The sequence below is a fragment of the Podarcis melisellensis genome (genome assembly GCF_964234715.1).
Source record: "Podarcis melisellensis genome assembly, chromosome: 4".
NCBI classification, from domain to species: Eukaryota; Metazoa; Chordata; class Lepidosauria; order Squamata; family Lacertidae; genus Podarcis; species Podarcis melisellensis.
Window position 1 is genome coordinate 91350401 of NC_138531.1, and position 25524 is coordinate 91375924.

The window sequence follows — 25524 nt, forward strand, 5'->3', positions numbered from 1 at the left end:
GAGAAAACAAGCTTACTCCATGTGGCAGCCCTTCACATATTTGAAAATGGCTGTCATATCACCAGTACAGTTCTTTTCTGCAGATGGGGAAACATCAGTAAAAAGAAACGAATGTGAATGCTGCTGGAGTCTAAAACCCTGGTTTGCTACTGCCAGTCAGTGCAGGCAATACTGAGATAGATGGAAGATGGTCTGACTCTGTATAAGACAGTTTTCCAAGTTCCTATTGATTATTTACATGGACGCGGGTGGCGCTATGGTCTAAACCACTGAACCTCTTGGGCTTGCCGATCAGAAGGTCAGTGGTTCAAATCCCCACAATGGGGTGAGCTCCCATTGTTCGGTCCCAGCTCCTGCCCACCTAGCAGTTTGAAAGCACACCAGTTCAAGTAGATAGTCATGCTGGCCACATGGCCCATAAAAACTGTCTGCGGAGCGGACAAATGCCAGTTCCCTCGGCCTGTAAAGCGAGATGAGCACTGCAACCCCACAGTCGTTCACAACTGGACTTAACTGTCAGGGGTCCTTTATCTTTACCTTTTTATGGATTATTTAACTAAATAGGAAATAGCAAGCCTTTCCCAGGGAAATGGGTATGTTTAGCCTGGTAAAGAGGAGACTGAGGGGAGATACAGTAGCCATCTTCAAATACAGTGGTTCCTCGGGTTACAGACGCTTCAGGTTACAGACTCCACTGACCCAGAAATAGTACCTCGGGTTAAGAACTTTGCTTCAGGATGAGAACAGAAATCGTGCTCTGGCGGCACAGCAGCAGCGGGAGGCCCCATTAGCTAAAGTGGTGCTTCAGGTTAAGAGCAGTTTCAGGTTAAAAACGGACCTCCAGAACAAATTAAGTTCTTAACCCGAGGTCCCACTGTATCAAATATCTGTCACATGCAGGATGCAGCAAGCATGTTTCCTCCCACTCTGGAGGGTAGGACCCGAACCAATGGCTTCAAGTTACATGAAAGGGGATTCTGACTAGACATCAGGAAAAACTTTCTGACAGTAAGAGCTGTTGGACAGTGGAACAGACTGCCACGAGAGCTGGTAGACTCTGCTAGCTTGGAGGTTTTCGAGCAGAGGTTGGATGGCCATCTGACATCTAGTTGAGATTCCTGCATGCGGGGGGGGGGGGGTATGGACTAGATGACCCTCAGCGTCTCTTCCAACTCTACAATTCTGTGGTTCTAGCTGCATCACTGTCAACACATCCTGGCCCCAGCTGCAGCCAAATTCCTTCGATTTCAGGTGCAACCTTGGAGATTACGCAGAGCGCACGGCGCCTGCGAACCTCAGCTCCGCCTTCTCCTTTCCTCGCTCTGTTTTCCCCCCTCTGCCTCTCTACAAGCTCATAAGGATCTCTCTCTGCTAAAGCACGACTTTTCCTCTTTCCTCTCCCCTCCGTCCTGGAGTACCAGCGTCTCAACCCAGATGGGGGTCGAGGACGGAAACTGGGAGGCGGAGGCGCCGCGGGGCTCCGTTCCGCAGCAGCCAGTCTCCGGGTTACAAATTTGGTTACTTGATCTGCTTCCTGGGGTTTGCTTTCGCTTTGCAGGGTCGCCTCCTCCAAGGCTGCTGGATGCACTTGCCGGCTGGTGATGTGACTGACAGGGCCCTGATCCGGGCAGAGAAAGAGGCGAAAGTAAGCGGCGGTGGCTCTTTGCCATTTTTATCCTTTTGCATTTCTGGTCCGGGGAGAGGAGGACAGAGTTTGGGGTGGGGGGGCCTTTTGGGGAGGGCGCCGTTAACCTTCCATGCAAAGGGAGCCCCCAGCCCCGCCCCCAAATCCCATCCCATCTATTGGTGGCGCTGGCAGGACCCGCCTTTGCTCAGAGCAACCTTTTTCATGTGTGTGCCTTTGTCTCGAAAACAGCTCAGGATAGACACCGGCTGCTTTGTGCAACGATGCTGATGATGCCCACGTTGAGCAGAAGCGTCCTTCGGCTGGCGGGGGCCACGCTGCGGCTCCAGGTGTTCAGCTCCCCCCAGAACAGATGCTGCTACTCTGGAGACGCCTACCCTTCCCCCACTAAAGCCAGGGGGGTGAAGAAGAGGGGCTATGACATCACCAGGAACCCCCATCTCAACAAGGTTAGACTAAACCTCTCTGTTCTTGCTTGGAAGCTTTTGTTCATTTTTGCACTTATTTATTTTGCTGAGAGAAAGAGAGAATTTGCATGTCTTTGCATCCTCTGTTAATAAAATTCTTATTTTGGCGCTGCTGTGGAGTCCAGCTTGCCTAGTTCTTCCCAGGTATGTTTCCTCTTCTTGATCTCACAGTGCTGCATGAAAACTTTTAATGAACTCTGGAAGAAGCAAGGAAACCTAACAATGTGCAACTTTTCCTGCAAACTGCCCCAGGTTTCGATTTTGTGCCTCCAAACAGCTTCCTGGTTATGATACCCATTCATACCAATAACATGGGTCCTGCTCTCATTGCTGTAGCTCACGATGCAGGATTGTGGATCAGCAAATCTTTTTCAGGTCTTCGTGGTCTTGGCATTATGTAAGAAGATAAGGAGAGGCCTTCTGGATCAGGCCAAAGGCCCGTCTAGGCCAGCATCCTGTTCTCACTGTGGCCAAAATCCAAAAGGGCCTAAGTGCAACAATGCGATTCCCAGTGACTGGTATTTATGGGCCCATCTCCTTTGATACTGGATGTGGTAGAAAACCATCTTGACTAGTAGCCATTGATAGGCTTGTTCTCCACCCTGGTTGTGGCAGAGAATTCTACCCTTTTTAACTATGTGATATGTGAATAAGGGGGGGGGGACGCGGGTGGCGCTGTGGGTTAAACCACAGAGCCTAGGACTTGCTGATCAGAAGGTCGGCGGTTTGAATCCCCGTGACGGGGTGAGCTCCCGTTGCTCGCTCCCTGCTCCTGCCAACCTAGCAGTTTGAAAGCATGTCAAAGTGCAAGTAGATAAATAGGTACCACTCTAGCGGGAAGGTAAATCGCATTTCCGTGCGCTGCTCTGGTTTGTCAGAAGTGGCTTAGTCATGCTGGCCACATGACCCGGAAGCCGGCCAATAAAGCAAGATGAGCGCCGCAACCCCAGAGTCGGTCATGACTGGACCTAATGGTCAGGGGTCCCTTTACCTTTACCTATGTGAATAAGCCATGAATATTGCAACATTCAGCTTTTGGGGGCAAACCCTGGTTCTGGTCTTATGAGAGAGGGAGGAGAAACCTCATTCCATCCCATTTCTCCATGTCACACAAACATTCTCTGTCATGTTCCTCTGTATTGCCCACTATTTTCCAGCCCCCGATAGTCTAACTGCACTTATGATAACCTGCACAGGCTTTAGAATCAGATAATAAAGCGCATATAATTCTGTCTCTCTGTACCCACCCCACAATACACCTCCACCACCAGTTTTCTGCTAGTTACCTATTAGTAGATGAATGTTTCAGATAATTGGTGTTTGTTGGGTTCACGTCATTCCTAGAGTGGATATCTGTTGACCAAATAAGACTGAAAACATTTTGGGCTTGTTTTGGAAATAAACACACACTCATAGCTGCAGTGCTGAGCATTGCTCCTGGAAAGCTAGTAGCAAGCTTGAACTAGGATTGGCCTGGGACATTTAACTGCTGGTAACGTCTCCCCCCTCCCCTCCCCTCCCCTCCCCACCCCACTGCACACTATTAAGTAAACTCAAGGTCTCTTCAGAGACATCTGAAGCAGCAGATCTCCCCGACTGTAAAAACACAACATTAATATGCTAAAGAATTAATCCCACTATGCCAGAGGTTTTCAACCTTTGGGGGTCCACAGCTCCCTTGAGCAACCGTATTCTTTCTGCGGCACCCCTGTGGGGCTCAGGAGCCCAGTTATGCCACCCCTTGCCCACAGAGCCGGCAGCCCCTCACCCCTTTTCGGACAGCCTCCCTTGTGGAGTGTTCCCCCAGCCTCCTCTTTTCTCCCTGCTCCTTGGGAGTCCTCTGGGCAGCTGCAGCTGCCACCTCTGGTCTCTGAGCTGCCCCCCACCTGCCCCAAAGAGAGGTGCCTCCTCACACTGCCCCACAGGGGCCTGGGAAGCACCCCCTGGCCAGCCCCAGAGGCACCATTTGCCTGGGGAGCTTGTAGCCAGGGCTGCTGCAACAAAAGCCGCGACGCGAAAGGGCGTCTGAGGAGGGAGGGAGGGAGGGAAGGAAAGAGGGACAGAGGCCAGTGTTGCCTGCAGCACCCCTGACTATCATTCAAGGCACCCCAGGGTGCCACGGAACACTGGTTGAAAACCACTTCACTATGCCAAAATGGCTTCTCCCCATTTGGAGTATCCTACAAAACCAGGACGTGGGTGGCACTGTGGGTTAAACCACAGAGCCTAGGACTTGCTGATCAGAAGGTCGGTGGTTCGAATCCCTGCAATGGGGTGAGCTCCAGTTGCTCGGTCCCTGCTCCTGCCAATCTAGCAGTTCAAAAGCATGTCAAAGTGCAAGTAGATAAATAGGTACCGCTCTGGCGGGAAGGTAAACGGTGTTTCTGTGCGCTCCTCTGGTTCGCCAGAAGCGGCTTAGTCATGCTGGCCGCATGACCCGGAAGCTGTACGCCAGCTCCCTCAGCCAATAAAGCGAGATGAGTGCCACAACCCCAGAGTTGTCCGAGACTGAACCTAATGGTCAGGGGTCCCTTTACCTTTACCGGACCATGAATTATGGAGTGCCCTGCGGCCACTAGCATCAGACAAATGCAGGATGCTTCAAGATTGGAAGCAGTGTTAGAAATTCAGGTATATAAGCTAGGCGCCAAATGGTTCCTTAAGCCAGGGTTACCGTCTCCAGAACGGAATGTGTAGTTGCCATTTTTGGACAAGGCAGCCCTAAAGTCTTATTTCCTGAAAGTCTTATTTGGTTCCTGAAATTCATTCTGATTGTGCAGGTAAAACATAACTGATACAGAACTCTACAGGATGTGTTGCTAGTACAGTCGTTCCTTGGATCTCAAACGCCTTGGGCTCCTGATCAAATCGACTCCCGAACGATCAAAACCCGGAAGTGAGCATTCCAGTTTCCAAACATTCTTTTGGAAGCCAAACCTCTGACGGGGCTTCCGTGGCTTCCGATTGGCTGCAGGAGCTTCCTGCAGCCAATCAGAAGCCAAGCCTAAGTTTCTGAATGTTTTGGAGGTTGAACTGACTTCCGGAACGGATTTTGTTTGACTTCCAAGGTACAGATGTATGTGAAAACCATATGCTCTTTCAGATGGTGTAGACGTCTGGCGTCATCCTAGCACCTGGGCATCTTCCTTGGGTCACAAGTGGCTGATAGCCAGGTGCAGAATAAAATCTGTTAAACTGTTAACTGTTTAACTGTTAACTGTTAAACTGTTAACTGTTAACCCTAACCCTGGAATTAAGGTTTCAAGAGTTTGAACACCCACCCTGAAGCAAGTTATTGACGATGAGACCATGACATCTGTGGATGCCAGACTACCATAGGAATGAGAAAGCAGGTCCCAAATTCTTCTTCTGTGCCTTATTTTTTCTATGGGCAGATAGCTGCATTTTTTATTTATTCATCGCATTTATAACACCCCTCTCCTTCAAGGAGCTCAAAGACATGGGTCCCCTTCCCAGTTTTATCCTCACAACAACCCTGTAGGCTAAGGTTGAGAGACTGAGACTGGTCCAACGCCACGTTGTGAGAGTCCTGGCTGAGTAGCGGGTGGGGATTTGAACCCTGGTCTCCCAGAATCTAGTCCAGCATTTTATCTTGTGGTTCCCCCACTAGGACCTGAGACAGGATTGCTCCCCTCTTTACTGTTTGTGGGAGCTGTGCCTTAAGTCATCTCATTTACCCAGCTAAACACCTTTCATTTCTTTCTGCTGGAGGTGTAATTTATGTACTTTGGAGCAAAGCTTTCCCTATCTTTTGGAGAACTGCCACTGCTAGCTTTGCAGACACACAGTTCAGCAGTCAGCAGTTTTCCCTTCCTTTTTTAAAAAAAAACAAAACGTGACAGGATATCGATATTATAGTGACTTGCCAACTATGGGGTTTTTTTTGCAAATAGGTCTGCTCTGTGCAGCCACCCAAAGTGTTGCAACGGGAAAGCAATGCAGAGCCAAACATTTAGATTATGTGCTATTATTATTTATAAAATGTGTATACAGTGGTACCTCAGTTCTCGAACATAATCCGTTCTGGAAGACTCTTCAGCTTCCGAAGCGTTCTAAAACCAAGGCATGGCTTCCCATTGGTTGCAAGAGCTTCTTGCACTCAATGGACACTGCGTCGTACGTTCGAGTTCCGAAAAGCGTTCCAAAACAGAAGCATTTACTTCCAAGTTTTCAGCATTCGAGAACCGAAATGTTTGACAACAGAGGTACCACTGTACAGTGGTACCTTGGGTTAAGTATTTAATTCGTTCTGGAGGTCCATTCTTAACCTGAAACTCTTCTTAACCTGAAGCACCACTTTAGCTAATGGGGCCTCCCGCTGCTGCCACATCGCTGCTGCATGATTTCTGTTCTCATCCTGAAGCAAAGTTCTTAACCCGAGGTACTATTTCTGGGTTAGCAGAGTCTGTAACCTGAAGGGTATGTAACCCGAGGTACCACTGTACTGCCATTCATGCCTAGATCAGTGGTTCCCAAACCTTTTCAGACTCCTTGGTTCCATAAACCCATCCCCAATGCCCACTACTCCATAACTATAAAGAATATTATTCAAAATAGAACAAATGGACCTAAGTCAGTTATATGGGTGATACTCTGTTGTGTCTCGAGGGCACAAGGATTTCCACTTAACACAATGGCATTTCCCTCCTTGTTCCTGCTTTTCGTGCCCCATGCCCTCTCCAGATTTACTTCACAGTGTCGAGGGAACCCCTACAACAGATTTAGGGGGTCACAGGGTGAGGAGACAGTGGGAGAAGGTTCTGTTGCACAAGTGGAAAAATTTGTGCCCATGGAACGTTCTCCTTAGTGCTGCAGTGCATCGTAATGGTTAGACTTGTCAGACTAGGACACTCAGCCATGAAACTCACTGGGTGACGTTGGGCTGGCCATTTGGTCTCAGCCTAACCCAACCTCGCTGGGTCGTTGTGGGTATTCATTGAGCAAGGGGGAACCATGTAAACTCCCTCGAGCTCCGTGGAGGGGAAAAGTGTGGTACAAATGCAATAAATAGATAAACAATCCATTGGCTTCAACCCAGAGGGTTTCATCTTGAAAATGACTAGCATGGGTTGCAGCCCACAGTCGGGTTTTCTTGCTAGGGGCCTTTGCTGTTGGTTTTGGGTGGCAGGATCAACCTCTGTTGTGCGATAGTGGAGCTGTGAGCAAAAGGATTTAGAAGTTGTTTTAACAAATCTGTGGCCTCTGGAAGAGGGGCTTTCCTTGTCTAAGCAAAATCAAGGCTGGATAAGGCTGAATTAACGGCAGTGTTTTGCATGGCAAGTCCCTGCTTTCGTTTCCTATTCAGTGACATGCTACCAGTGCAACTATCAAAACTTGGAGTTCACCACTGTGGTTCGCACCCAAATGCCTTCTCCCTCTGCTCTGGAAGAGGTTAACTTGGGGACAGGCCAGAAGGGAGTGCGGCCCTTGGGTTGCAAAAATTTGCGTCACCCCTGTCGTAGCTATAGATCAGGTTTCTGGTGTTCATCAGTATGCGGATGATACCCAGCTCTACCTCTCTTTTAAATCAGAACCAGTGAAGGCAGTGAAGGTCCTGTGTGAGTGTCTGGAGGCGGTTGGAGGATGGATGGCAGCTAACAGATTGAGGTTGAATCCTGACAAGGCAGAAGTACTGTTTTTGGTGGACAGGAGGCAGGCAGGTGTGGAGGATTCCCTGGTCCTGAATGGGGTAACTGTGCCCCTGAAGGACCAGGTGCGCAGCCTGGGAGTAATTTTGGACTCACAGCTGTCCATGGAGGCACAGGTCAAATCTGTGTCCAGGACAGCTGTTTACCAGCTCCATCTGGTACGTAGGCTGAGACCCTACCTGCCTGCGGACTGTCTCGCTAGAGTGGTGCATGCTCTGGTTATCTCCCACTTGGACTACTGCAATGCGCTCTACATGGGGCTACCTTTGAAGGTGACCCGGAAACTACAACTAATCCAGAATGCGGCAGCTAGACTGGTGATTGGGAGCGGCTGCCAAGACCATATAACACCGGTCTTGAAAGACCTACATTGGCTCCCAGTACGTTTCCGAGCACAATTCAAAGTGTTGGTGCTGACCTTTAAAGCTCTAAACGGCCTTGGTCCAGTATACCTGAAGGAGCGTCTCCACCCCCATCGTTCAGCCCAGACACTGAGGTCCAGCTCCGAGGGCCTTCTGGCGGTTCCCTCACTGCGAGAAGCCAAGTTACAGGGAACCAGGCAGAGGGCCTTCTCGGTAGTGGCGCCCTCCCTATGGAACGCCCTCCCACCAGATGTCAAAGAGAACAACAACTACTAGACTTTTAGAAGACATCTGAAGGCAGCCCTGTTTAGGGAAGCTTTTAATGTTTGATGTATTACAGTATTTTAATATTTTTTTTGGAAGCCGCCCAGAGTGGCTGGGGAAGCCCAGCCAGATGGGTGGGGTATAAATAATATATTATTATTATTATTATTTCTTCTCCAACCTGATATATTCCAGAAGTTGCTGGACTCCCATTAGCCCTGGCCAGGATGGCCTATAGCAAAGGATGATGGGAGTTGTAGTCCACATTGAGGAAGAGATGGTATCTACACACACAGGCACACATACTACCTAGCTTAGTTTAGGATCTCCAAGCAATTATCATTCTATGGACCCTGGGGATAATTGAAAGACCAGTTTAGTTCATAGACGAATTACCACGTGCCTGCAATATTCATATTTTTTTCAAAAATAAAATAAAATTCCACTGCTGCACTGAACATTTTTATCATCTCAGGTTACGAAAAATAAAAATAAATTAAAAATGATGTCAGCGTGCAATTTAGAAAATTGGGCTAAATGAACCACAGAGTCCTTTCCTTTCCAGGCTGTTGGCAACGCTCAGGATGCATGAATATTGGCATTTCAAAGAAGGCCATTGCCAGGGCGGGTCAAGTCCGTGGTGGCCAAGAGGAAATCTTTGAGGGCTGAGTTGTCAGAGATGGAGCACAAAAGAGAGCTGTTCTTGCTGCTGGAAGCGTTCATTGGGTGGTTAAAAAAAAGGAATGAAGGAAGAAAATGTTTCAGCAGAGGGGCCGAAGGCCAAATCCTGTCCTTAGTGGAATCCATTCCCTCTCTTTTTGAAGTTCATGCTGTGAATGCTAATGCTTCTTACATAACCTTGATAAGAACACTTTACCCTATATGTATCTGCAGAATGTTTCAGGTGTGCCACATAATACACCTTCTGTATTTGATCTTTTAGTGTGGCAGCGCCTAAATTTGGAACTGCCTGCCTATTGACATCAGGCACTCTTTTCGACACCCACTAAGAAGGCTTTTGTTTAGGCATTTCCATCCAGATACATAGATTGTTGGCATGAGTTTTGGTTTGGTTTTTAGCTTTTTTATTTTATAACGTATCTTTATTAATTTAAAATAAATTCATGAGAAAACAGACATACAAACAAACAAACAAACAACAGAAAAAACAAACAAACCACCACACTATAAGATACAAGATTAATATAATTATCATCATATATGCTCCTGATACTGAACACAATGATAAAACCTATAGAGAAGAAATTTAAAACTGACTTCCAATTAATCTCACTGTACTTTATCTATCCATTACTTTATACCGCACAGTTACATATTTCTTATATAATTTCTTTTTACCTCCCTACGAACTTATATTTATACAATACAGTCTAATTCTGCCAAGATGTTTCCTTTTATTCCATAGTTTTTAAGCTTTTTGTTTTAGCTTATTGCACTGCCCAGTATTGCACCTGCTATGCGACATCTCAGAACGTTGCTTAGGATGGGCTGTGGCCCTCGGGCTTAAAAAAAGTCCCCCCACTCCTGCACTGTGCGGAAATATGAGCTGTTAAAATGGGTGCCTCTGTGTGATCACAGCCGGGTCATGAGCTTGGGGGCAGCAGTGCATCCTCCTAGATGCTACCACAAGTGATGGTGATTGTAGGTGGTTGCTGGCTATTATGAACCAGTCCATCATAAAGGCTCCAGGAAGTGAGAAGGTCTCATGGAATCATAGAACCATAGAGTTGGAAGGGACCCTGAGGATCATCTAGTCAAGATTTTGATCTTCCTAACCCCACCCTATGGACCAGTTTTGGACCACCCACATGGGATAGTAGGTCTGCAAGGGTAAGGGGTGAGAGAGAGTGAACAAGCAGGACTGAACTCCCTAAATTGAATCAGTTGGAAGGGACCTCAAGGGTTGTGTCCAGTCCAACCCCCTGCAATGCAGGAGTCTCAACCAAAGCATCCATGACAGATGGCTATCCGACCTCTGCTTAAAAACCTCCAAAAAAGGAGAGTCCACCAGCTCCTGAGGGAGTCCGTTCCACTGTCTAACAGTTCTTACCTTCAGAAAATTCTGCCTGATGTTTATAGTCAGAATCTCCTTTCTTGTAACTTGAAGCCATTGGTTCGGGTCCTACGCTCCGGACCAGCTTGTTCCCTCTTCCATGTGGCAGCCCTTAAGATATTTGAAGATGGTTTTCATATCTTCTCTCCGTCTTTTGTCTCCTCTTTCCCAAATTTGTTGTTGTTTATTTGTTTAGTCATGTCCGACTCTTCGTGACCCCATGGACCAGAGCACGCCAGGCACTCCTGTCTTCCACTGCCACCCACAGTTTGGTCAAACTCATGCTGGCAGCTTCGAGAACACTGTCCAACCATCTCATTCTCTGCCACCCCCTTCTCCTTGTGCCCTCCATCTTTCCCAACATCAGGGCCTTTTCCAGGGAGTCTTCTCTTCTCATGAGGTGGCCAAAGTATTGGAGTCTCAGCTTCAGGATCTGTCCTTCCAGTGAGCACTCAGGGCTGATTTCCTTCAGAATGGATCGGTTTGATCTTCTTGCAGTCCATGGGACTCTCAAGAGTCTCCTCCAGCAGCATAATTCAGAAGCATCAATTCTTCGGTGATCAGCCTTCTTTATGGTCCAGCTCTCACTTCCATTCATCACTACTGGGAAAACCATAGCTTTAACTATATGGACCTTTGTTGGCAAGTTGATGTCTCTGCTTTTTAAGATGCTGTCTAGGTTTGTCATTGATTTTCTCCCAAGAAGCAGGCGTCTTTTAATTTCCCAAGTTAAACATACCCAACTCCTTCAACCATTCCTCATAAGGCTTGGTTTTGAGACCCTTGATCATCTTGGCCACCCTCATCTGCACACATTCCATCTTATTTATTTATTTTACTTATATATCATCCTATACCCCGGGGGGGGGTCTCAGGGCAGTTCACAGAAACACACAATAGCCTTCTTAAATTGTGGCACCCAGAACTGGATGCAGAATTCCAGGGCACCACAATTCATCTGGAATCTCTGCAAGAAAGGAATGAAGTCTTGCGCAATGCAAAAACCTCTTGGCGATCTTGGCGTGGATGAGGCCCGTGCAGCTGTGTTTACATCCTCTGAGAGCTGAGCGATGACTCAGCTCCTTGCAGGGCGGTAGCCCCAAGGCTACTCCGCCTCGTGGTGGTGCTGACTCAGCACTTGGTTGGAATGATTAAACGCCGCCACCAGGCATTCCAATTGACAGATTATGTGCAACAGGCTTGGATTTAAGGCCTGTGTCATAGGTGCGAATCCGCTTTCAGCCTGAGGGCCAGATTTGCACCCTGCCAACCTTCCCAGGGCCAAATGCATCCTTTTCTATGGTTAACACCTAAGCCCATCTTTCTTAGAAGCCGCTCAGGCTGATTTCGTAGTCACTGCTGAGGAACTGTGCCTGGGACGGCTTCTCAGAAGAGATCTTCTCAAAGGGAGGAGGCCTTGCCAGTTGTGCTTAATTTAGCAGCAGAAAACCCCTTATGCATGGGAAACTGCACAGCTTTGCAGAAACAGCGAAGCTGTTAACAGCGTGGCGATGGCAATTGTTAATTGGATGCTAATTGCTGAGGAAGTAAGTGGGGGTTATTTATTAGACATGCTGTTCTTTTCAGCCTAGATTGGCTCCAGCAGCAGCTCACAATTAGAAGGCACATCCCGATACAATTATAAATGAGCTATGCAGAGATATATGTTGGTTAGAGTCATGTTGGGGAACCTGAGGTCTAGCGGGGGCCGTTCTGTCTGGCCCAGTGCTGGATTTACATATAAGCTAAACAAGCTGTAGCTTAGGGCACCACTCTCGGGGGGGGGGGGGAATTAAAGGAAATAAACCTGGATGTACATTTCCAAAATATAAGATAAAAAACATATAAAACCTATATACAACAACAGTGTTTTGTGTTGTGTAGGCTCCCATGATGTAAGTAATGGGCCCCACCTGCTAGCCTGCTCCCTCAAATATCACTGGTTTGCTCATTTCTATATATAGGGTGCCTACATTCTGCATGGACTGTTATGTGCAAATAGCTTTAGATACCTATTTGTTGTTGTTGTTTAGTTGTTTAGTCGTGTCCGACTCTTCGTGACCCCATGGACCAGAGCATGCCAGGCACTCCTGTCTTCCACTGCTTCCCGCAGTTTGGTCAAACTCATGTTGGTAGCTTTGAGAACACTGTCCAACCATCTCGTCCTTTGTCGTCCCCTTCTCCTTGTGCCCTCAATCTTTCCCAACATCAGGGTCTTTTCCAGGGAGTCTTCTCTTCTCATGAGGTGGCCAAAGTATTGGAGCCTCAGCTTCAGGATCTGTCCTTCCAGTGAGCACTCAGGGCTGATTTGCTTAAGAATGGATATGTTTGATCTTCTTGCAGTCCATACCTATTAGGTCCATAAATTTCCATATAGCATATATTCAACACAAAAAAACAGCGACAATCTACCTTCAGTAGATTAGGGCCTCATCAAACCTAAATCAAGCCCTGGTCTGGCCCTTGGGGCTTTGCTGGGCTATGTCTCTCTAGCTCCCAGGATTCTTTGAGAGGAAGCCATGGCTGTGGTATCACAGTGTTTTTTCTCCTAGAATTCCACTCAGCCTCTTGGGCTTGCCAATCAGAAGGTCGGCGGTTCGAATCCCCGCAACAGGGTGCGCTCCCATTACTCGGTCCCAGCTCCTGCCCACCTAGCAGTTCGAAAGCAATTCAAAGTGCAAGTAGATAAATAGGTACTGCTCCGGCGGGAAAGTAAACGGTGTTTCCATGCGCTGCTCTGGTTTCGCCAGAAGCGGCTTAGTCATGCTGGCCACGTGACCTGGAAAAACTATCTGCGAATAAAGGCTGTCTCCCTCAGCCAGAAAAGCGAGATGAACGCTGCAACCCCAGAGTCGTCCCTGACTGGACTTAACTGTCAGGGGTCCTAGAATTCCAGTGAATTCCTTGTGTTCTTGTGAATTCCAGTTTTTTCTGAGCGTGGACACAGGCAAAATACCCTTTAATTCCCTCTTTCGTGCTGCAAATAGCTATAGAGGCTCTATCACTGTGTGAGCCCAGAGTCCCTAGGAGTGAGAGGGTGCCTGAGGGCGGGGGGCCTTGAAAGAGCCTGTGTTGTGGGGGGGGAGGTGATTAAAGACCCCTTTGTGTGTGATGTGGGTGTAACTTATCTGAGGGAGACAATTTTGCAGCCCGTCAGACCTGTTAAAAGTTAGTTGCAGAGCAGAGGATTATAGAGAATGACATGGGACTCATGGTGGGTGTTTTCGTTCTGGGTTAATTAGGGTCTTGAGATTTCTGCTCTTTGCTGTGTCACAGCTGGAAAGGATTGGGGAAAGGGGGGAGGCGGGGAAGGGGAATACTTGCAGCCCCGTGGAAAGAGGCAATAAACAGTCTCAGATTATTTCTCAGGCATTGCCAGAATTCCTATGTGTTGCCTCATCGGATCCTGCTGCCTAAGCTGCAGCGTGATTGACATCAAGGGTACTTGCGGACGAGACCATCGTTTAGACCTTTATTTGCGAAACTCTGTTGCTGCATTCTTGTTTAGCTCAAATCAGAGGCACATGCAACAGCAGTTGCTGCGCAGAGCATTTTGTTCCTTTGGCAGGAATCCAGATGGCTCCCATGAAGAATCAGATTGGTGTGTTAAGCTGGGTGTGTGTTTTTAATTCTAAAAATCCTCGTGTCTTGGCCCAAACTCCTAAGAGGCTGGTTGCCCTCCTCTCTTTCAGTTCCTTCCTCCCCCCCCATAGTTTCAGGTCAAATCCACACCCTAGCTTTAAAGTACAGTGGTACCTCTGGTTAAGTACTTAATTCATTCCGGAGGTCCGTACTTAACCTGAAACTGTTCTTAACCTGAAGCACCACTTTAGCTAATGGGGCCTCCTGCTGCTGCCGCGCCGCCAGAGCCTGATTTCTGTTCTCATCCTGAAGCAAAGTTTTTAACCTGAAGCACTATTTCTGGGTTAGCTGAGTCTGTAACCTGAAGCGTATGTAACCTGAAGCATATGTAACCCGAGGTACCACTGTACGTCTAAACCACATTAACAGTTCCCTCAAAGACTTATGGGAACTGCAGTTTACTCCTAGCAGAGCTGCAGTTTCCAACACCCTTAACAAACTACAGTTCCCAGGATTCCTTGGGGGGCCATAACTGTTAAAGTGGTATAAATGCTTTAAATGGAGGTTGTGACCTGCTGTATCTGTTAATCAGGGATGCGGGTGGCGCTACTGAGCCTCTTGGGCTTGCCAGTCGAAGGGCCAGCACAAGCTTCCTCAACCTCAGCCCTCCAGATGTTTTTCGGCCTACAACTCCCATGATCCCTAGATAGCAGGACCAGTGGTCAGGGATGATGGGAATTGTAGTCTCAAAACATCTGGAGGCCTGAGGTTGAGGAAGCCTGAGACAGCAGGTAGAATCTGTGTAACAGGGTGAGCCCCCGTTGCTTTGACCCAGCTCCTGCAAACCTAGCAGTTCTAAAGCATACCAGCGCGAGTAAATACAGTGGTACCTCAGGTTAAGAACTTAATTCATTCTGGAGGTCCGTTCTTAACCTGAAACTGTACTTAACCTGAAGCACCACTTTAAGCTAATGGAGCCTCCCGCTGCCACCACACCGCTGCTGCACAATTTCTGTTCTCATCCTGAAGCAAGGTTCTTAACCTGAGGTACTATTTCTGGGTGGCGGAGTCTGTAACCTGTAGTGTCTGTAACCCAAGGTACCACTGTAAATAGGTACCTCTGCAATGGGAAAAGAAACAGCATTTCCATGTGCTCTGGCATTCATCACAGTGTCCCGTTGCGCCAGAAGCAGTTTAGTCATGCTGGCCACATGACCCAGGAATCTGTCTGTGGAAAAACACCGGCTCCCTCAGCCTGAAAGCGGAGTTGAGTGTCTCACCCCATGCTCAAATTTGATGGTACTTAACCATCCAGGAGTCCTTTACCCTAACCCTTTACCCAAGGTCATTGTTAAAAGACAGCCCAGAACACTCAATACGCAAGTCCTGTGCGCTGGACCCCAATCTCTTGCCTCTTCCCCTTTTAAAAAATCTACAAATTTCCTCTACTTTGCTTATAGGGCAGGTGAGCACCCTGCAGACTGCAGCACCAGTGAGACCATCTTAATTTGTCTGGGCCCCAATCCACATTCAGTGTACTGAGCCCAGAAAACCCTGTTGGCACCTGAGAGCTCAGAGCAAGCCCTGATGGTGAAGAGCAGAGCTCGTTTCTCGGTGTTTCTGCATTGCAAATATAACGCAATAAATTGCATGTATCTAAGATGGCTGTCTCCAACCTGGGAAGCAGGAGGTTATGAGAGGTGTAGTCCAGAATGTCTGGTGGATGAAAGCTGACCTAGGATCACCACACTTGCAAAGGACATTGCTGATATTATTATTTATTAAATTTATTAAATTTATATATAGCCCTTCATTCGAAGATCGCAGGGCAATATACAACACAGAAGCTCTGTTGCTTGAAGAAACGATTGTTTTGTGCTACTAGATATGCCTTGGCTGGTTTTATATGTAATGATGCTTGCTTGAACTGCATAATTATATAGTGCCCGGATACTTTTATTAATTCATTTCTGCTCTGCCAGCCTGGCTTCAAAGAGCTCTTTGCAAATCTGCCAGCAAATAAAAATGAGAAGCCGTAAACTTCCTTTCTGCGCTGCCTAGAAACTGTTAAAAAGCACGAAAGAGCAGACAATACAGAGCACAGAAGCAGCAATAAAATACGTCTCAAATCGCTTCCCAGAAACTGATAAACATTCAGACCTAACTAGACTCCCGCAATCTTCCTGGATTCTAAACCAAGGAACCCATGTAATCCTTTCCAAATGAGTTTGTTTATTGTGCCCTCCTGATGGGAGATGTTCCGTACTTAAATGCAGCAGCAGCATAAACATTACCCAAAGGACCTCTGGCTCGCCTCTGGTATTCCTGAGAGAAGCACCACAGCAGAGTGTTTGCATTGCATGGAGAAAGCCCTGGGTTCACTCTGTGGCGACTCCAGATAGTTTTTCATCTGAAATCTGCCCATCAGTGCAGCCAGTAGAGAAGCAAGATCAGCGGTCTCAATCTGTGGGTACCCAGATGTTGTTGGACTACAACTCCCATCATCCCTGAGCTCTGGCCTTGCTAGCTAGGGGTGATGGGAGTTGTAGTTCAACAACATCTGGGGACCCACAGGTTGAGAAAGGCTGAGCTAGATGGACCAATGGTCAGACTCCGTATAAGGCAGATTCCCTGATTCCTATGTTACCAGAAAGGCTTTCATAGGGCGGTGGCAGCCGCCTCTCCAAACCCTACGTGGAGATGCTTATTTTCATATTTTTATTTTTATTATTATTGTGGAGTGAATTTGTATTTATTTATAAGAGCAGTTTTCAACAATATACATATTTTTAAAAATTGAAACTTAAAAAATTTAAATCAGAGACCATCACCTTACTATGATGCAAATATGTTTTCTGAAGGGCCTGCGTGACCTGGACAGCACAGAAAAAGTTCAGGTTGAAACAGAAGGAGCCTGCTGAATCTCTAGTGGCAGGGAGTTCCACAGGGCTGGCTGGGCCAATGACACTGAAGATTTGGTTTCTTGTTGCCATATTCCTTTTATGAGAAACTTTTTCGGGGGGGGGGCACATACCAGTGGTGAGCGGAGCCACAGGGAAAAGTGTGTGGAGCCATAAACGTAACTTCCACTCGTGTCCATTAGGCTATTTTCTCTCTCTAATCTCCCTCCAGGCCAGCACTCAGAATGATGAAGAGGTTAAGAGCTTTCCCAAAGAAACCAGAGGCTTTTTTATTAGGGATAATAGGAGATAAAGTGAAAAAAGAAGACTGCAAATTACTCTTATATGTCAAGACTGCCGCAAGGATTCTTGTAGCCCAAAAGTGGAAATCCCAAGAGTTACCAACCCTAATGGAGTGGCAGACGAAATTATTCGAGTATACTGAACTGGCAAAAATGAGTTAGAAAATTCGAGACCAAAAAGTGACAAAGTTTGAGGAGGAGTGGAGTAAATTTGTTGTGAATATATGAAATAACTGTAGAAGTTTAAAAACTGTAGCAGGGCTAACATAAATATTGTGATGTATATAGAATGTAATTAAGAATCTGCAGGAATGGATGTAAATTGGGAAAACCGAAGGAGGGAAGTCCGGGCGCGAAATTGCGCAGGGTGAATAAGAAGATAAAAAAGGTTGAATGTTAAAGTTTAAGTTTTATTTAATTTTGTTTTGGAAAATCAATAAAAAAGTGTTTTGTTTTTTTAAAAAAAGAGCTTTGCAGCTAGACAAAAACACTCAGGGCAGTTCAAAGCAGGGCCGGTAATAGATGTGACTCAGGAGTGTGGGTGGCCCTGGAGATAGTCCCAAGGACCAGACAGAGAAGTTTTTTGGGGGACTGCATTTGGGTCCTGAGGTTTCCCATCCCTGGTTGTGAAGATAGAGGAAGCTGTGCTCATATGGGGCAATGAGAACCCATTAGGACTTCCCCTCCTCATTTTTTGGGGGGGGAGGGGCACCCAGCCAGATGGGCATGGTATAAAGAATAAAATCACCACCATCATTATTTCTATTGCTTTGTATTTTTTCATTTTCTGAGTCTTTAATACGCTTCAAAGAAGTGGCAAGTAGCTCGCATGCTAATAATAGCTGGCACCTTTCCCCAGAGCTATTTCTGGAGCAAGACTACAGTCCACAGCACACACAAGACGCTGTTCTTTTTCATTTTTGGCACATCCTTTGAAGGCAGTAACCCCCTCTTTGCCATACTCCTCCGTGCGGATCTCTTGAGAAAGCATCGTTCCCTCCCCCCCAACACAGCATCTCTGTTACGTAGGTCACCTGATACTCTGCTCCCTTTTAAGTGGTGTTGTGTAGCTGGCAGATCTAGGGAGGTGCTGTGGGTTAAACCACAGAGGCTAGGACTTGCCAATCAGAAGGTTGGCGGTTCGAATCCCTGCAACAGGGTGAGCTCCCGTTGCTCAGTCCCTGCTCCTGCCAACCTAGCAGTTCAAAAGCACGTCAAAGTGCAAGTAGATAAATAGGTACTGCTCCAGCGGGAAGGTAAACGGCATTTCCGTGCGCTGCTCTGGTTCGCCAGAAGCGGCTTAGTCATGCTGGCCACATGACCCAGAAGCTGTACGCTGGCTCCCTCGGCCAATAAAGCGAGATGAGCTCCGCAACCCCAGAGTCGGCCACAACTGGACCTAATGGTCAGAGGTCCCTTTATCTTCACCTTTAACTGCAAATCTACCACTGTCTTCTCTTCTGTGGACATTCCTGGCACCATTTAGGTCTGGTTTAGAATGAAACCAGATTTCTCCACAGAAGTCCCACACGATGACTGCCATAAAGAGTTTGGGTGATGTGTACATGCGTCAAGCAACCTCTTGCCCAGTGAGAAGCCATGTTCAATGGAGCCTTCCTCCATGGTGTCCGTCGTGGTGTAGTGGCTTAGAAATCAGCCTCTGGGTTAAACTCCAAGTAATAAGAATATGAGGGCATGAAAAGGGTCTTTGCATCAGGCCAATGGCTCATCAGGTCTCACGTCTCGTTCTCACAATGGCCAACCAGATGCCTGTGAGATGCCCACAAGCATCTGGGCACATCAGCACACTAGTGATGCCCAGTGGCTGGTTTTCAGATTCATGCTGTGTCCCAACAGTGGAGGCACAATGTAGCCAAATGTTGACCAGTCACCCAAAAACCCAACCTTTTCTGCTCGCATCAAAGTATTTTAATAATAATATTTTTACTTGTTTTCACATTTTTATACATATTATCTTTCACATAAGTGGTACCTCGGGTTACATGTGCTTCAGGTTACATACGCTTCAGGTTACAGACTCTGCTAACCCATAAATATTACCTCGGGTTAAGAACTTTGCTTCAGGATGAGAACAGAATTCGTGCTCTGGCGGTGCGTTGGCAGCAGGAGGCCTCATTAGCTAAAGTGGTGTTTCAGGTTAAGAACAGGTTCAGGTTAAGTACGGACCTCCGGAACGAATTAAGTTCTTAACCTGAGGTACCACTGTATATCCAATTACAAGGTTCCCTGAACCTTCTGAATTCCTCCCCTCCCTCTCAAGGGTTCTTAAATTAAAAGTTATTATTTTTTGCATATTATAATTTTTCCAGCTATTATGTATCCGTTTTATCACAGTCAATTTCACATTACAAATGTCATTACAGTACAATGCTACCAGTGTTTTTAACTGCTTACAGTGGTTTTTCAAATAAACTATGAATTTACTCCAGTCTCTAGCAAATACTTGATCTTCTTGGTTTCTGATCTTCCCTGTTAGTTTCGCCATTTCTGCATAATCCATCAATTTTGTCTGCCATTCTTCCTTTGTTGGTAATGCTGCTTCTTTCCATTTTGGGGCTAGTAGCGTTCTCACTGCCGTCATTGCATACATAAAATGTCTTTTATCTTTTCTTGTTACTTCTTTCCCTATTAAACCTAAAAGAAAGACTTATGTTTATTTTAACAAATGCATTTTTAAACATTTTCTTTAGTTCATTATAAATAATTTTCTAGAAGCTTTTTACCTTACAACATGACCACCACATATGGAAAAGTACCTTCTTTCTCTTTACATTTCCAACACATATTTGATTTAGTTTTATACATTTTTGCAATCTTACTTGGTGTTAGATACCAACGGTACATCGTTTTCATGTAATTTCCTTTCAACGCACAGCATGCTGTAATTTTTATTTCTTCTCTCCACAACTTTCCCCAAGATGAAAGTTGGATGTTATACCCAAAATCACTGCCTTAACTTCTTCATGCTTTGTATGCCATTCCAACATGAATCAAAGTATTTTAAGCAAGGTGGAGGAATGATTCTACGAACAAGGTCTATAAAACTTGGGTTTCTTTTTTTTCTTTCTTTTCTTTTTTTTTTGGTGCCCCCATCTTGCGCAAGTTGGTCACATCTGCCCCATTTAGTAAAGGGAAATTGAGGGCCAGCAAGGTTTGCCTACATTTGAAACCTGCGTAAGTGGCTATGATATTTTTGAATTTCCTTGGTAAAAGATCTGTAGTCATAAAAGGTGAAGAAGGGTACTTGTTAAATTTAGAGAATAAGGTTTGGTCAGTATATGACAGGCGTCCATTAAAGTCTCCCGCCAACAGAAAAGAGGCTTCTGAGTAGTTATCAGAGAGCGTTTCCAATGTCGCTTGGATTTCCTGCCATCTCAGATCAACCAGATTTCTCTTATAAATTGGGCATAAGTAGATGTTGATCACTACTATCATTTCCTCTGCTGTTTGTAACTTTATAATCAGCATGAGTGACGACTGGATGTCGATTTTTTCGGCCTGAAGGTTTATGGCTAAGGAAGCAAAGGTGGCCAAACCTCCTTGCGGTCTCCCATGTGATACTGAATTCTGCGTGCCATTCAGATAGAAGCCCTTATATCCTGGTAGATAGAAGTCCTCACAGGCCCATGACTCTTGGAATAGAAGGATGTGGCTGCCATTTATATAGGTAACAGATGATGGATCTATCAGTTTGGATTTAATACCAGCCACATTCCATGATAATAGTGTAAGAGACCGCTTTGTGTTTCCCTCAAGTCATGATTTCTCTTGCGCGGTTAATCCTGGAGCACGCTGCGTGGGGCACGCTGCGTAAAGGGGCAGTAGGATGAAAGAAAGCGGTAATTTTTGATTGTTTGCCTTTCAGGTTCGAGTTGTCACATATCACAGGAGCAGCTAGTGGCTGGGGCAAATTTATAGGTCGCTGTAAGAGAAAATCTTGATACGAGGGGATGTTACTAACCGACAAGTCCATAGACTCGTCGTTTGCCGTATGCTCTATGGTTGCAGGAGTCGTGCCTTGAGGCTCAGGGTTTGTTGATGGAAAAGCACTATGTAAGATTGAAGAAAGACATCCTTTTCGGTTAGCTTCCAGTAGCTTGTTTAGCCTTGCCGCTGCCTCAGTATTTGTCCAGAGGGCTACTGGGTCTCCCAGTGTCTCCTGCATCGTCATGGTATCAGCACAGGGGATGCAGCCATTTTGAGGATTGGAGATCGTTATCGCTGCAGAGGGGTCCACATGAGCTTGTGTCTGCCAATCTTTAGGAGCATCTATAATGGCCGAGGCTGGGCCCGTCAAAGCTCTATGCCTTAAGGCAGTCTCTTCTTGCCGGTGGGATGGTCGGCTAGTAAATTGTGGTGAGGGGTTCATAGGGAGGGTCCGTTGCTGCGAATTCCGGTCATAATCCTCAATCCTCCTTGTAGGCCGGTTAGCCAAATCTGTCGAATTTGGGATTTTCCCAATAATGCCCCTACAGTTGTTAAAGAAGCATCTTTGTGGGAAGATTCCATACCAATTGAGGCGATTTTGAAGTTTTCTCAAGAGTGCAGGTAGCCTAGGAGAGTCGAACTTGAGCAACAAGCGCTTAAATTTTGGAGTCTCTGGCAGCCATTCTAATGATAGGAGATCACTCTGGGCCAAATAGGACCTGGTCAACTTTCGCAGTGAGATCACAGCAGCTTTACGATTTCTCCAAGCATAGTAGGGGAAGCAGGAGTGAGCGATATTCAAGCATATATTGTTAGGGGTGAGTTGAAGGTTTACTAGCTGCTGTCCCCTTCTTATGCTCTGTGCCTCATGATTATCAGGTCCCTGATGAATTAATGGATTCAAAATCGAGGTAGGGGTTTTGGTGAGGGCATTTAGTTTTCCCTCTAGCATATTGATGGAAGCTGATAGCACCTTTATTTCATCAGCCAAGTGCAGGCAATATTTCTGCAAAGTCCTCAGCTCCACTGATTGTACTATATCACATAAGGATTTACAATGAGGGTCGGGGCGGGAAGAGAGGCCATCCGGGCTGGCGGATATATCCAACAGCTATTTGTCTCCTGGTAAGGGAGTATCTGAAGTCGTTACGGGGTCATATAGACAGTCTACCTGCTTGCAGGTGTTTAAAAGGTTGTTTGGAGTCATTGCAGGATCATGTAGGCAGTCTAACTGCTTAGCGACAACAGGCGAAGGAGGCACAAGATTGCAGAAAAACTCCTCCAATGATGAGATAGAAGGCTCTAAGTTCTTAGGTGGTGAATCCAGCCCAATAGGCTTCGAAACCTTAGACATAGGTTCTGAGGCATTAAAGGAAAGGTCTTCCATAGAAGAAGTACGACCACGTATTAGGTTCATCATGCTAAACCCCTTGAGTGGCTCGGTTATCTAAGTATCCTTCAAAGGCCAAACAAAAGCTGGTGGGAGGCCAGGGAAGTGCGGCCGGGGCTGCCCAAGTTACAGCTAATCAGGTTGTTAAAGAAGCTCATTAAGACGATTTATGGCGCTGAAGGTACCTTTTACCACCTTTGGTGGACCTGCCCAAAGATTAAAGCCTTTTGGGAGATGATCTATAACGAAATTAAGAAGGTCCTTAAGTGGACTTTTCCTAAGAAACCAGAGGCTTTTCTCCTGGGCATGGTTGGCCAATTGGTGTCAAAGAAGGATAGGACTTTTTTTATGTACACTACCACAGCAGCAAGAATTCTTCTGGCAAAGTATTGGAAGATGCAAGAACTACCTACTCTGGAAGAATGGCAAACAAAGGTGACAGACTTCATGGGACTGGCAGAGATGACTGGCAGAATCCGAGACCAGGGAAAAGAGACAGTGGAAGAGGACTGGAAGAAATTTAAAACATATCTCAAAAACTGTTGTAAAATTGAGGAGTGTTAAGATGTCAGGGGGTAAGAAGTAGAGAATTACAGCTGTAAATAATAAGTTTAAGGAAATTTAATGAAAGGGAACTAATAGACAAATTGACTAAAGGGTTGCTAAAGAATTGCAGAATAAGGATGCAGCGAAAGGGAGGTATGGGGAAGTCGGAGGAAAGAAGGTGTATGAAATTAAGGTTATGAAATTATATATGTTTAATGTTTGGTATGTTTTTGTTTGTGTTGTGTTTGTTTTTATTATGTGTTTGAAAAATGAATAAAAATTATTTAAAAAAAATAAAAAAATAAAATAAAACTTGGGTTTCGTCCTTGGCGCTTTGGCCAGCCAAACTGACTCTGCTGTACATTGAAGCCACCCAGGCTCTGAAGGGTTCTCCACAATTTCTCAGACTTGGGAAGGTTTTTCAAAACGAAAGAAACCCCTCTAAAAACCTGACACATCGATCGCATTCCTCCACCATTAGGAACTCAATACCTCCATTGGATTAACAGCAACAAGCGAGTCTAATGTAGAGCATCGATTTTATTTTTTTGAGATCAAACTTTTGATTTACTAAGGAAGGCTTTGCTCCCATCATGGAGTCCTGCAGTGCAGAGTTGTGCTTAAGACCTTTTCAAAGACTGTGCTATTTTTGTGTCTCAAAGAACCAGGACATACTTCAGCCTTATTAGGTGATCATCCTGAAGGCCAGAGTTTTGGTAGAAGTTGAATTCCAAATTACTGTGCTGTAGCCTGCAAGGGATTTTAGTGGCTCCCCACTGGATGGGTATTTCAGAGTATGTGGTGCCTTATTGGGGGGGGGGACCAGTTATTTTGGGGAAAAGAAATGAGAGTTTGCTACATAATGCATTAATAAATGGAGTGTGTGTTTATTTTTATACTAGATTTTTTTTTCTATGTGTCTCATAGATCTGATACAAATATATTATTTTCTCAAGCTTGGAATAGAAGGAAGTAGTCCTGTATTTACCTTTTACACAACACATCGTTTGTGAGAAGGAGTGGTTGTCACAACCAAATTTCAATGCATTGAAATTGCAATAATTTGGAATTATTTGGGTATTGGAAACCGTGGCTTGAAGTAGGTTCCTAGTTGTGGTTTGTGGGAAACTGTGGTTTGCACAAACCATAAACTGCACAGTTGTGGCAAACTATATCCTGTGAAAACTCAAAAGTGAGGGGTGGCATGGGAGCTGGAGGAAGCTGTGTACCAGCAACGAGCCCCTTCACCTGAAAAGCAAAGATAAACCTTGACATCTATTAAAGATGAAATTGCTTTTTTAAAAAACCGAACAAAAACCCCAATACAGTATGTTTTTTCTTTTCCTTTGGTCCATCTAGTTCAGCATCCCTTTCTCACAGGGACCAGATGCTCATGGGGTACCCAGCAAGTAGGACCCGAGTGCAGCAGCACTCTCCCTACCTCTGATTCCCAGTAAGTGGTATTCAAACCCCTTTGTGGCTTAGGGCCCTAGTATCTATGGGGCTGCCTCTCCTGGTCTGCCCCACAGAGGACCTTAAGGTCCATGAATAACCATAGTTTAGAGGTCCCAGGCCCTAAGGAAGTCAGACTATCCTCCACCAGGGCCAGGGCCTTCTCAGTGATGGCTCCAACCTGGTGGAATGCTCTGTCCCATGAGACTAGGGCCCTTCAGGATTTAACCTCCTTCCTGTAAGACACAGCTATTCTGCCTGACCTTTAATTTGAATTCAGCCTGATCTTTTATTTCCCTTCTCTCCCCACTCCCCTTTTATGAAGATTACCTGCTCTGAGACCCCACAGCTAATTCTCCCCATGCCTCCTCGCTGGCCCAATTAGGACCAATTCAGCCAGCTAGCCCTGGGGATTATCTAACGCTTGTTGTTGTTTAGTCATTTAGCCGTGTCCGACTCTTCGTGACCCCATGGACCAGAGCACACCAGGCACTTCTGTCTTCCACTACCTCCTGCAGTTTGGTCAAACTCATGCTGGTAGCTTCAAGAACACTGTCCAACCATCTCATAATCTGTCGTCCCCTTCTGTCGTCCCAACATCAGGGTCTTTTCCAGGGAGTCTTCTCTTCTCATGAGGTGGCCAAACTATTGGAGCCTCAGCTTCAGGATCTGTCCTTCCAGTGAGCACTCAGGGCTGATTTCCTTCAGAATGGAGAGGTTTGATCTTCTTGCAGTCCATGGGACTCTCAAGAGTCTCCTCCAGCACCATAATTCAAAAGCATCAATTCTTCGGTGATCAGGCTTCTTTATGGTCCAGCTTTCACTTCTCTTATTTCCCCTAAATTGATTTCTGAACTTTGAATTTTATGTTACAGATAGGTAGCCGTGTTGGTCTGCCATAGTCAAAACAAACAAACAAAAAA

The 25524-nt window shown here is 46.1% G+C and overlaps 1 protein-coding gene across 1 annotated transcript in view; it reads left to right on the top strand.

Moving 5' to 3' along the window:
• The first annotated feature begins 1347 nt into the window (after window positions 1–1347).
• ME3 (malic enzyme 3) overlaps window positions 1348–25524 on the top strand; it is a 94828-nt gene continuing 70651 nt past the window's right edge. The window contains exons 1-2 of the mRNA XM_081909864.1: window positions 1348–1645; window positions 1877–2094. Coding sequence (XP_081765990.1) covers window positions 1909–2094 — 186 coding nt within the window. The 5' untranslated portion in view covers window positions 1348–1645; window positions 1877–1908. The remainder of the gene's footprint in view (window positions 1646–1876; window positions 2095–25524) is intronic.